At 38.5% G+C, this 12,616-nt stretch overlaps 1 protein-coding gene across 3 annotated transcripts in view; it reads left to right on the plus strand.

The window, feature by feature from the left end:
* The window catches only part of ARIH2 (ariadne RBR E3 ubiquitin protein ligase 2), a 43,034-nt gene that overhangs the window by 13,005 nt on the left and 17,413 nt on the right, over window positions 1-12,616 (plus strand). Inside the window, exon 4 of one of the 3 annotated variants that reach the window (XM_039837681.1) lies at window positions 4,410-4,455. The exons of the other annotated variants lie outside the window; for them this stretch is intronic. Coding sequence (XP_039693615.1) covers window positions 4,417-4,455 — 39 coding nt within the window. The 5' untranslated portion in view covers window positions 4,410-4,416. The remainder of the gene's footprint in view (window positions 1-4,409; window positions 4,456-12,616) is intronic. 3 annotated transcript variants of the gene reach the window in all.

The following is a 12,616-nucleotide window of genomic DNA, read 5'->3' on the forward strand; positions in this document are numbered from 1 at the left end:
ATAAATGTGCTGCAGATGGGGAGATTAATAAAAGATCTGTATGTAGAATAGTCAACCTGTCCCCCACTTTGGTCTAGGCAAAATAATCTGATTATTTTTATGAAATAGAATAACCTGGGGAGAGATAGGGCTCTTAAAGAGTATGAGATTTAGATGATCTCATTGGTTGTCTGATGGGGCTCTTGAGTCTTGAGTAATAGCTGCTTCCGATTAATCTCCCTAAAGAAAAGCCTGTCAGTTGTCAGCCTCTGTCCATGTACACAGAGTTAGGATTCATTTCCCTGACACACACACACCCCTCCCCCCACTTATAAAAATTATAATATTCACCTAAAATTAACCATTTTAAAGCATACAGGCCAGTGGCATTTAGTACATTCACATTGTTTTGTAACTACCATCTTCTTCTAGTTCTAAAACCTTTTCATTACCCCCCAAAAAACCTGGTACCCACTTAGCATTTATTCTCCATTCCTCTCAGCCCCTGGCAACCAATCTTTCTGTCTCTATGGATTTACCTATTCTACGTATGTTATATAATTCATGCGCTGCATGACCTTTTCCATCTCGTTGGTTTCACTTAGCATAATGTTTTTGAGATTTATCCAAGTTGTAGCATGTATCAGTATTTTATTTGTGTGTGTGTGTGTATATGTGTATGTGTGTGTAAGAGACCCTTCATTTTTAAACGTGACTGGCTAACGAAGAATCACCAGACATTTGAGGAAAATCTGCAGAATGAAGGAGAAACAGAAGAATTGACTGAAGCTGAAACATACCAGTAGATAATTTTGCTTGTTTTTAAAAGCACACTGTTTAGCATTTACCAAGATATTCAAGATATGGCATACGTAAAATAATCAGATGCCATCAGGAAGAAACAATCAAAACAAAAAGAACTTGTAGAGATGAATTATGGGTTTGCAAAGTTAAAAAAGATTCCATAGACAAATCAGAAGATAAAATCAAGAAAATCTCTCAATATCAAGCCAAAATACAGGCAAAAAAAAAAAAAAAAGTGAAAAAAGATATAGAGGATCAATCTAGAGATCTGACATCTAGAATTTCTGGGAAGTGAGAACAAAAAATTGAAAGGAGGAAAATCCTGAAAAGTGTAAGAAGAAAATTACCAGGAGCTGAAGAGAAAGAGCTGTCTTCATAGTGAAAGGGTCGACCCATTGCTAGACTTGCCACTGTTATAGTTCAGAAAAACAGGGATAGACTGGAAAACCTTAAAATTTTCCATAAAGAGATACCAGGTCTTCTAAAAGAAACGAGAACCAGATGTCTCATCAGCCACAGTGACAACCAGAAGACAGTACAGCCAGTCTTCAAAGTCCTGAAGGAAAATGGTTTTGAGTCTAGAATTCTGTCATTGCAGAGTGAACTCATTTTCAGACGTGCAAGGACTTTTGAAATTTACTTCTCTTGTACTTTTTCTGATGATGTTACTTGCAGATGAAAATCAAAAAAGGGGAAGATAAAGAATTCAAGAAATGTTCGAACTGATGTAATAAACCAGAAAAGTCTCAAAATGTCACCTACACAACGAGCCTGCACAGCAGCCCACATTTGAACAGAATTTTGGTGGGATTCAAGAAAAATTTATTCAGGACTAGGAATGGGGTAGATTCCAAGCAATAGGTAGAATGAAGAAGCTAGAAGATGGTTGGGATTTGGTGAAGAAACAAACCATAGAACTCTTTCTAAGAGGTAAGGGAATTCTAATTCCCACACAAAGCAGAAAAACTACACTCAATCACAAGCCAAATATAAAGCAAACGCATATGTGGCACAAGTATGAGTAATTGGCGGCAACTAAATAAAGATAATGTATTCGTGCCTAATGTATGTACACTCTCCTTTGGCCCATGGGCAGTAACATTGGAAACACAAGAAAGAAAAATGCAATTCTGGACCTGTAAACAATGATATCTTAAAAGTTACAAAGGTAACTGATAGAGGAACTGAAATGTGATTTAAACATTAAACAGTTGGTCTTGGAGGGAAGAAGGTAGAGAGTGTTATAAGTACACTAAGTCTGGTAAAGAACTGTAGGCGTATTCAGTAATGCTGAACAACCTAGAACCTAGACAAATGATTGATAGAGATTTCTCCTGCATAGGAAGACTAGGGTGTTGGGGGCAGAGGTAGGAGGTGTGTGTGGTGGCTGCTGTTCTTTTTAATCAAAGTGCTCTTTACGAACCATTTTATTTTCTTTGTTCATTGGCAGTTGGGTTAGGTTAAGAATTTTTTGCTTCCCAATAAACAAGTATCGTCTGTTGTCTTCTGTTATTTTAACTTTTAGGTAGATGCTAAGAGAGAAGGGGGGAAAATAGTTTAACCTCTACCATAAAATAACTTAAAAGATTTTTTTACTTTTAGTTTCTGCCCCCTCCATTTTTAGAATGGCGAAAGGAGGTATAAATAAATAAACCTTTTCTACTTCTATTTCATATTTTTCTGATAGATCTACTAAAAGTATCACTTTGATTATCTTGCTGTTTTGATAAACTCCAGACTGTCGCCTGGACTCCTTCCTATTGCTGCTCTCGGTGACCCATATTTGATTTTTGCTTCCTCAAACCTGTCAGCATCTCCGCCCTTCCTGCACCTGTCAGAAGACCTCTTGGCCCTCCAACTTTTTTTTTTTTTTTTTTTTAAACCAACCTTAAGGAAACTATGTCGGGCCTCTTCCTGAATCCCCTGAGGACTTAGAAGACCTTGGCGCATGCCTGGGCTGTGGAGGAGGATGTGGATGTACAGTGACTTGAGACTAGACCGCTGGAGACAAGCAGAGGGTAGTGTTAGCACAGAGGACCTAGTACTGGCACAGGCATTGTTCCAGGTGCTTGGGGATGGCAGAGAAGGAAACTAAAAAAAAATCACCCTCAAGGAGTTGCCATTCCGGTGGAGTTTTACATAAACAGGTTTTAAAAATCATATGTTTTGAGCATAGCTAAGTATAGCAGTTAGTAGCTCTGACTTTGAAACATGCTTTTGGAGTCTGGCTTTGTCTGTAAGATGTGGGAGCCTCTGAGGTGTCCTCTGGAGAAGCGTGGGGACCGGAGTGGTACTGCCTAGATGGTATTTGATATTCCCTCTCCTTTGCCTCTTCACAGTAGCAGCAGCTGGAAGAGACAGAGCATTGTTTGAAATCATGTTTGGACAAGATGGGCTTGTGGCTGCGGGAACATGATGGGAGACTTGACTTTTAGTCCTACTATGTGCAGGTTGTTGGATGTCAACTCTTATCTGCATTTCTTTTGGTTGTGGTTACTGTGGTTACTTGGTTTGCAGAAATGGTGGTCATCCTGCCTATATGGCATCCCCTTGAAAAACTGTTAGAATTCTAGAAGGGGCTGTAACCAGCCTTTTATTCTAAGTACTTCGCAGAGGCTTTTCACTGAAATGCACCTAAAAGATATGCCGGCTGGGATTTACTTCACAGTAATCTAGAATATTGGGGATAGGTGAGGTACAGATGCAGTGGGCCTGGCCATGAGTTGATGTGGGAGCTGAGTGACTGGTACGTGGGTTTCATTACACTCTTCACTGTTGTAGATGCTTGGAATTTTTCATAATTAAAAAAGTACACTCATGGTCAAGGAGTGATAACTTTTATATTTTTACTTTATTATATTTTGCATAAAAAACTTACAGTGAGGTCTTTGAGATTTTTTGATATTGATGTAATGATTAGAGAGTGTAACAGGACTGAATTAAGGTTAGACTGGAGAGGAATTTTCAAATTTGTGTTTATTAAACAGAATTTTGTGAAGCATATACAACAAGTGGGTGCCTTGATTACAAGTCAGCCCTCCCTCCATGGAGACCTTTAAAGAAAAAAATGAAAGAAAACGAAGCTATGATTGGGTGCCAGAGAGCTGACCTTTTAGAGGCTGAGTGTATGTGGGTGTGGAGTATGGAAGAAGCGAAGGCCTACCATTTAAATTAGACGTTAGAGGTGAGCCTGGCTTAAGGTCAGAGGCCTTCAGACCCCACTACCACCACCATTGCTGCTGATTTTGCCCCGTTTTAGGCTGGTGTTCACCTACTCCTTTGTCTCGGTGCTTTAACCTTGTTTCTTCCTCTTATCTCTTCAGTATCTTCTCGCCTCACCCCAACCCCCAAGACCTGAGTCCATCCGTCTTGATCTCGTTAGGCTAGTTTTCATATACCATTTCCCTTTCTACCCCAGGCGCAGAAGCTGGCCCACAGTTCACTCCTTTCCTTCATCTCTGCTGTGTAGGGAATGACCACTAGTGTTAACATATGTCACTGGATCACAGAGTGGCTTAACACAGGCTGAGGCATGGAGACCTATTCGTGTAGCCTTAAAAGATTTCAGGCAGTTGGCAAGTAAGAATTCTAAATAAAAATTGAAACTACCACCTGTATTTTTTCAGGCCGTTGATGCTCACTGCCATCAGCTGCATCCTCCCTATGGCACTGGTAAGTGTGGGAAGGGCTGGTGACAGTTTTGGTGGGCTGCTGGATTTCTTTTTTCTGGGGGAAAAAAATCTATTTGCAAGCTGTGTTGTTAACTTGTCCCTGAGGGCTGGACAGTGTTAACCAGCTATAGGAGACTAAAAAGAGGGACCATGCTCATGGATTTCCTTGGGGAACTGTTGTCAGCAGAGGCTGTTCAGTATGTGCTTTGATCCTTACATAAAATTAGCATGTTCTGTGCATTATTTTGAGTAATAAACATACACTATCCAAGTGCTCTGGGATGTCAAGTAACAACTTAAATTTCCTGAAATTCTTAAAACATTTTTCTTCAAAGATAGATGTTGTCTGTGTAGTAGACAGGGTCCAGAATGTCGTGTGTACTTACGTTTCCCTCAGCAGCAAGATTGATCTCCCTCTGGTATTTTAAGTTCTTTATGGTCAGGGGATCGAGACATGTTTGTTCTAATGATTAATATAAATTTTTGATAGAGACTTGAAATTTTGGGGGGCGGGTGGGTGCGTAAAGGTTTGGTGGAAACCAGGAAAGAAATTTGTGGCTTATTTACTAACAAACTTCAGGTGGAGTCGGGGACCTGTGGTTTGAAAAGTTATTTTACCGCAGCCTGCTTTCTGCTTAGGGACCTAATGGAGAAAAAACACAGGATAAAGTTGAAACATAGAGCAGGGCAGCAAGTTACAGAATTGCTAAAGTATAAACTGGTAGCCAAATTGCTATTTGAGTTGCCTTTTACAAGCTTCTGAAATCCTGCAACTGTCTCCCTGTAATGAGTGGTTCAGAAGCCACATAGATTCCGAAGTTTTATTTTACCAAAGTGGTGTCCATTCCAAGCCGACAGTTCGGTGTTTACACTATTTCGTTTCTCTAGTCTCTGAAGCCCTTAGATCATAGAAGAAAGGGCCTCTGGAATATCTAATGAAATGCTGAGGTGGTGGACTTGAGCGCTGTTAACCACGTCAGGAGCTGCTTGCTGTTAACAGTGGCTAAAGCATTCATGTACACTTAGCATCATTGGCCCACATCCTGGATTTCTCCTGGTCCCCACCCCCACCTTCTCAAGCCCTACTTAGGAAACAGGGATAGAACTGAGTGGCACATTTACTACATTCTTTATTTAAAAAAAAAAATGGAAAGGAGAACTTGACTCCCCAGCAGTGGTCTCCTTTAGGTATCTCTGCACAGGTGGTAACTGCTGAACATTTTTTGAGGGCCTGCGTCAGGGAAATATCTTTTAAGTGTCTGTCCCAAAGACCGTAGAAGATGACATAAAGTGTTTTTCATGCCACCTTTGAGAGATACTGTTGACCAGCAGCAAGTCCTTTTTGGCATGGCATGCATGTAGCTAAGTGTTTCCCGGAATAAAGATCTAGAAACATCTGAGGGTGTTGAGATTGTAAATGCAATGGCAAAACAAAGCCAGATTTGATAGGTAATGCAGAGCATTGTCTAGGGCAAATGACAAGTGGTCCCACGGTTCTTTGAAGCTGGAGGGAAAGCTCCCCCAGAGGCTTCTGACCCGTTGTGAGTCAGGTTTGAGGGCACAGGGAAAGAGGGGAAAAGGACTTGGAAGATGAGCTGCGCTTGGCCTTTGCTGTGACCCCATCATCGACTCTGAAAGCTTTCTCTGTACCACCCAGAGACGAGGGCACTCTTCAGCCTTTGATGAACTTTATACCACTACTGACCTTCCCTTTCCCGCCTTGATCAGTCACACTTCTTTCCCCATCTCCCAGGAAAAGTGAGAGAGGACTTCTTGTCTTTGGGGCTTATCGTTACACTGACCAAGGCTCACGCACAATGTGATTTCTCAGATGTAGCCCAGGGGGTGAAAGAAGGCAGGCCTGAGCTGTGCCTTCTGGAACTGTTGTGAAGTCGTCAGCATTACAGACTCATGGGGAAGTTTCACCTATTTATGTTAAAATTTGTGTTGTGTAATCAGTCAAGCCTGTCAAAACTATGGAAAAAAATTCTTGAGTTTTTTCTTTTGAAGAGTAAGTAAAAGGTCAGAGTGAACTATTTCATGTAGTAGCATAAGGGTCAATCCTTTGTTTACTGTGATACTCATTTATGCAAGTTATTGTCATTGAATTAAATTTGACCAGCTTTCCCCCTTGACTTCTTTTACGAAAAATTTAAAACACACAAAGAAGTTTAAAGAATTGTACAGTGGGCATCTATATACCTGTTATCTAGATTATACAATTTCTAACCTTTCACTACATTTGCCTGATCATATATCTATCAGTCAATTTTATTTTTACGTAGCTTTATAGGAGTATTATTTAATTTCATTAAATTCACTCTTTTTAAAGTGTACTAGTACATGAGTTTTAGTCAATTTCTACAACTATGCAGCCATGACCACAATTTGAGTTACAGAACATGTTCATCACTCAAAGAGTTCCCTTGTGTCCATTTGTAGTCAGTCTTCACTCCCAGCCCCAGACAACTACTGATCATTTTTCTGTCTCTGTAGTTTCGCCTTTTCTAGAAATTTCATATAAGTGGAATTATATAACGCAGTCTTTTGTGTCTGACTTCTTTTCACTTAGCATAATGTTTTTGAGGTTCGTCCATGTTGTATCATGTCAGTAATGCCTTTCTTTTTATTGCTGAATAATGTTATTTCATTGTATGGATATATACCACATTTTGTTTATTCATTAGTTGATGGACATTGGGTTGTTTCCAGTTTTTGGCTGTTAGGAAATACGCTGCTATGACTATTCATGTCCAGGGCTTTATATGGACATGTGTTTCCATGTCTCTTGGATAGATATCTAGGAGAGGGATTGCTAGGTCAGATAGTAAGTTTAAGAAATTGCCAAACTGTTTGCCAGGGTGACTCAGCTATTTTCCTTTCCATCAGCATTATAGAAGGGTTCCAGTTTCTCCACATTCTTGCTAGCACTTGCTATGGTTAGTCTTTTGGATTATAATCATTCTAGTGAGTATATGTGGTATCTTGTGTTAATTCTCATTTCCCTAGTGACTAATGATATTGGGTCTTGTTCTTATTTGCTTCTTTTTGGTGAAGTGTCCAAAGCTTGCCCATTTTTAAAAATTGGGTTGTCTTACTATTGAGTTGCGTGATTTGTTCTGAATTAACTTCTTTATCAGATAAACGATTTGCAGTTATTTTCTCCCAGTCTGTGGCTTGTCTCTGGCATTTTCTTAATAATGTCTTTGAAGAGTGAAAATAATTTTGATGAAGTCCAGTTCATCAGTTTTCTCTTTTAAGGTTTGTATGTGTGTTGTCGTATCTAAGAAATCTTTGCCTAAACCAAGGTTGCAAAGATTTTCTCCTAGGAGTTTTATAGTTTTCAGTTTATATTTAAATCTATGAACTATTTTGAGTTCGAGTTGTGTGAAATAAGCATCTATGTTCTGTTTTGTTTGCTTATTTCATATAATGATGTTCTGTTATTCCAGAACCATTTGTTGAAAAGACTATCTTTTTCTTCCATTGAATTACCTTGGCACCTTTGTTTAAATTACCCATAAATATGAGTTTGCTTCTGGACTCTCGTTTCATTGATCTGTATGTCTGTCTTTAAGCCAGTACCCCACTTTCTCGATGATTGTAGCTTTGTAGCAAATCGTGACGTCAGATGGTATAAGTCCTTTGCTCTTCTCTTTCAAGATTGGTTTGGATATTCTGGGTTTTTTACATTTCTAGACTTTAGGAACTCTGCTTTGATTTTGATTAACTTTTGATTGCTCTGTTCAGTCTATAGCTGTGTTATCCAGTATGGAAGCTATGACCACTTTTAGCCATTGGGCATTTGAAATGTGGCCCGTTTTTATTGGTATGTATGATAATTCTAAAATAATACAATGAACTTTGAAGACTTAGATTTTAAAAGGTTGCAAAATAATTCATTAATCTTTTGTCAATTACATGTTGAAATAACTTAGATATTTTTGGGTTAAATAAAATATATTATTAAAATACATTTCACCTGTTTAAAATTTTAGTTTAGTTTTCATTTGTTCGCTGCTGCATAGAAATACATTTGATTTTTGTATATTGATCTTATATTTTGTTACCTTACTAAATTTTTAAATTAGTTTTAGAAGTAGTTTTGTAGATTCTTTTAGAATTTTCTGCATAAACAGTCATTTTATCTAGGAATAGAGACCGATTTGTTTTTTCTTTTCTAATCTTTTGTCTTTTGTCTTTTTTTTTTTCTTTTTCCTTGCCTTATTGCCCTGGCTAGGGCCTCCAAAATAATGTTAAATAGGTGGTGAGAGTAGTCATCCATGCCATTTTTTGATCTTTGCATTAACTGTTTCATCATTGAGTATAATATTTTTCATTGCTGACCTATGTTAGATTCAGGCAGTTCACTTTATTCCTGATTTGGTGAGAATTTTTATCGTGAATAAATATTGAATTTTGTCAAGTGGGTTTTCTACATCTACTGAAATGATAATTTGTTTTTTCTTCCTTTATTTTGTTAGTTTGGTGAATGACTTTTAGCGTTTTCAGTGTTACATGAACCTTCCATTCCTGCTATACAAGACCTACGATAAACCTCACTTGATTATGATACATTGTCCTCTCTCTATATTGCTAGATTTAACTTACTAAAATGTCTGGATTGGTTTTTGTGTCTATGTTCACAAGAGATATTGGTCTATAATATTTTTTTCTTTTTGTTATATTTTAGTCAGGTTTTTGTGTCAGGGTTATGTTAGCCTCATAAAATGACTTTGGAAGAAGTATACCTTCCTCATATAGTTTCCAAAAGTGTTTTTGTAAGATTAGTGTTGATAGAATTCACCAGTAAAAAATTCTGGGTTTGAAATTTTGTAAGAAAAGCTTTGATCATGAATGTCTTACAGAGACATTTGTAAGAATGTCTTTGATACAAAGCTGTTCAGTTTTTCTTTTTAATTTTGTGTCAGTTTTGGTAAGTATTTTTCAAAGAGCTTGTCATGTCATCTAAGACAGTGGTCTCCAGTCTTTTTGGCACTAGAGACTGGTGCTCCTATAAGAATCTAATGCCTGTACTGTATACTTGAAACTAATTTAAATAAATAAATTTATTTAAAAAACAAAAAGAATCTAATGCCTGATGATCTGAGGTGGAGCTGAGGCAGTGATGCTAGCGCTTGGGGAGCGGCTGCAGATACAGATGAAGCTTCTCTCGCTGGTCCACAGCTCACCTCCTGCTGTGTGGCCTGGTTCCTAACAGTCCGTGGCCTGGGGGTTGGGGACCTCTGATCTAAGATATCAAATTTATTAGAATTAGATTATTCATAATATTACCTTATTTTCCTTTTAACATCTAGAAGATTTGTAGGGCTAGTGTCTCTTTCACACCACTGTTATTGGTAACTTGTATTCTTTTTTTCTTAATTGCTCTAGCTAAAGTTTTTTTTTTTATCAACTTTGTTGATCTTTTTAAAGAATCAACTTTTGGACTTTGTTATTTTTCACTATTATTAGGTTTGGATTTTATTTATGTTTTTATCTTTATTATTTTTCTTTGACTGGCTTTTAGTCGTCTTTTTCTAGCTTCTTAAGGTGGGCCCTTATGTCATTGAGTTTTGGACCTTTCTTTTCCAGTATAAACATTTACAGTTGTAAATTTTCCTCTAGGCATTATGTTAGCTGCATCTAACACTTATTATGTGGTATTTTCATTATCATTTACTTCAGAACATTTTCTAATTTCTCTTGTGATTTCTTCTTTGACACACAGGTTTTATACAGAAGTATGTTCTTTAATCTCCAAATATTTGCTACAAAAAAGGGCATTCTTGGTAGAGAACAGTTAGGGAAGTACATGGGGATGTTGGAATCACTAGGTGTATTGCTGGACTCTTGGGAGCGGTGGTTCAGTGGTAGATCTTTTGACTCTTTTACTAAGGGCTTTAAGGTTTGTCTTATTGGTGCTGGAGAGCAGTGATAGGTTTTTAACAAGATGGGAACTGATCCTGGCAAGATGTAAGTGCTCTGTAAAAATTAGCTGTTACTGTACTATTATATCAGGGCTTCGGAAAGCTCATCCTGAGGATTATGGAGTGGAGGGGTACAGACAGTATACAGGCACGTAAACCTAAGATGCCTTTCTATTGTCCAGGTGATAAGTGAGTCTCTTCTGATGTGAGTGCTTAGTAGAGGCAGGACTGAGATTGGGCAGTGGAGTGGTGATGGTGGGGGAGATTGGAATGATAGGGAAGAGTGAGATGTAGAGTGAGACAAAAGGCCAAGGGTTCTAGCTTGGAAAGTGTGAGAGTGATGCCCCAAGTGCCAGGTGGGCAAACAGAAGGAAGAACACATTTAGAGTACAGGCATTCCTTGGAGATACTACGGGTTTGGTTTCAGATACCGCAGCAAAACGAGTATTGCAGTACAGTGAGTCACAACTTTTTTGTTTTCCCAGTGTATATAAAAGTTACATTTATACTGTATTAAGCGTGCAATAGCATTATGTCTTTTAAAAACTGTACGTGCATACCTTAATTAAAAAATACTTTATTGCTGAAAAATGTTAACCATCGTCTGAAAAATGGCACCGATAGACTTGCTTGACATAGGGTTGCCACAGACCTTCAGTTTCTGAAAAACTCAATGTCTGCATAGCACCATAAAACAGGATATGCCTGTACCTGAACAGGTGCTGCAAGAAAGTCATCACAGAGACCAAAAGCACTATTAAGGCAGAGGGAATGTAAATGTCAGATTCTTTCAACAAGATAAGACGTAAGAAATGTTTGTTGAATTTAGCAAAGGGAGTTTATATTGCCTAGTGTATATGTATAAAGAATACCTTGGGATGTCCACTGTCAGCAATTCCAAATAGATTGAAATTCAGCATTGAATCAACATCTTGTCAAATTGTGAACCAAATTGAATTAAAAATCAAATCTATGAATTTTGGGTTTCTGCTTTTGGCGCATGCATTAAACTTTCTAAAGTATTATATGTAAATTATCAAGTGTGACTCTTGAGAATGGGATTAAGATGTAGTTTAACATGATTTTTTGGGGGGTGGAGGGAGATAGGAAAACAGCTCATCTTTGCTATTGAGAGTCTTTGTTCAAATTCACTTTAACTGTCCCTGACTCATGGTGTTGTGAAAGTCCAGAGTGGCTGTCGAAGAAGACAGGTCCCACCAGCTTGGAGTTTGCAATGCAGATGAGGGTGAGAGTCACAGGCATGCTGAAAAAGTGACCCATTTCTCTTTGGCCCCTGAGATGGAGAAAGTGGTGGACTCTGTGATTCTGTTTCTTTGAGTAAAGGCTCAGATTAATCTGTAATTACCTTGAGACTGCAAATTTTTATAGAAGAAACTTTTTGGTTCTTAGTTTCTAGTCTTTTCCTCAATTAGTGTTCCAGAAGTAGAAAAAGGACTCAAATAAATAAAACTTGTAATCTTATTACACGTTGATCTAATAGAACTACAGATTTAACTTGAACATGACGTGGCCACATGTGTTCCTTCCTAAGTCATTAGTCTGTTTTGGCTTTCAGTGGTGTAATACCACACTAGACCCATTTTCCTTTGGGAAAAGGTTTGACTTTTTCATTGTTAAGTCCTTCTGGATGATACAGTTGACCCTTGAACAATGCGGAGGTTAGGGGCACGGAGCTCCGCATAGTCAGAAACCCGAGTGTAATTGCACTCGGCACTCTGCACGTTTGGGTTCCCAGCCTCGGAATTGACCCTTGAACAGCACAGGTTTGAACTGGACAGGTCATTTGGAAAACCCCCGCATATAAGAGAACCCATGCAATTCAAACCTGTGTTGTCTAAGGGTGAACTGTACATAATCCTGGCTATAACAGGTTATTAATTTCTGGATCAAAACAGATCAGCAAGAGTTCGTTTTGATTCTGCGGAAAGGTTCTTTTCTCCACAGTTGAACACATACAGGAGAGTGGAAGGCTTTCACCAGTTGGGAAGTGTCGACTCTTGTAAATGGAGAATGGATTGCTGAGCTCGTTAAGCATTGCAGTAATGGTGTGAATACTCAGGAACTTTGTTCCTGAGAGAGCTCAGCTGTTTGCACTCTGAGAAAGACAGGTTTTTATCTTTAATGTATAAATATCATCCAGTGTTTATCCTGGCCTGCCTGCTGAAGGTGGCTTAAGTAGTGGCCACTCCCCCACCCTGCTTTCTGCCCCGA

This window comes from Pteropus medius, unplaced genomic scaffold (genome assembly GCF_902729225.1).
Source record: "Pteropus medius unplaced genomic scaffold, Ma_sr-lr_union100, whole genome shotgun sequence".
NCBI lineage: Eukaryota > Metazoa > Chordata > Mammalia > Chiroptera > Pteropodidae > Pteropus > Pteropus medius.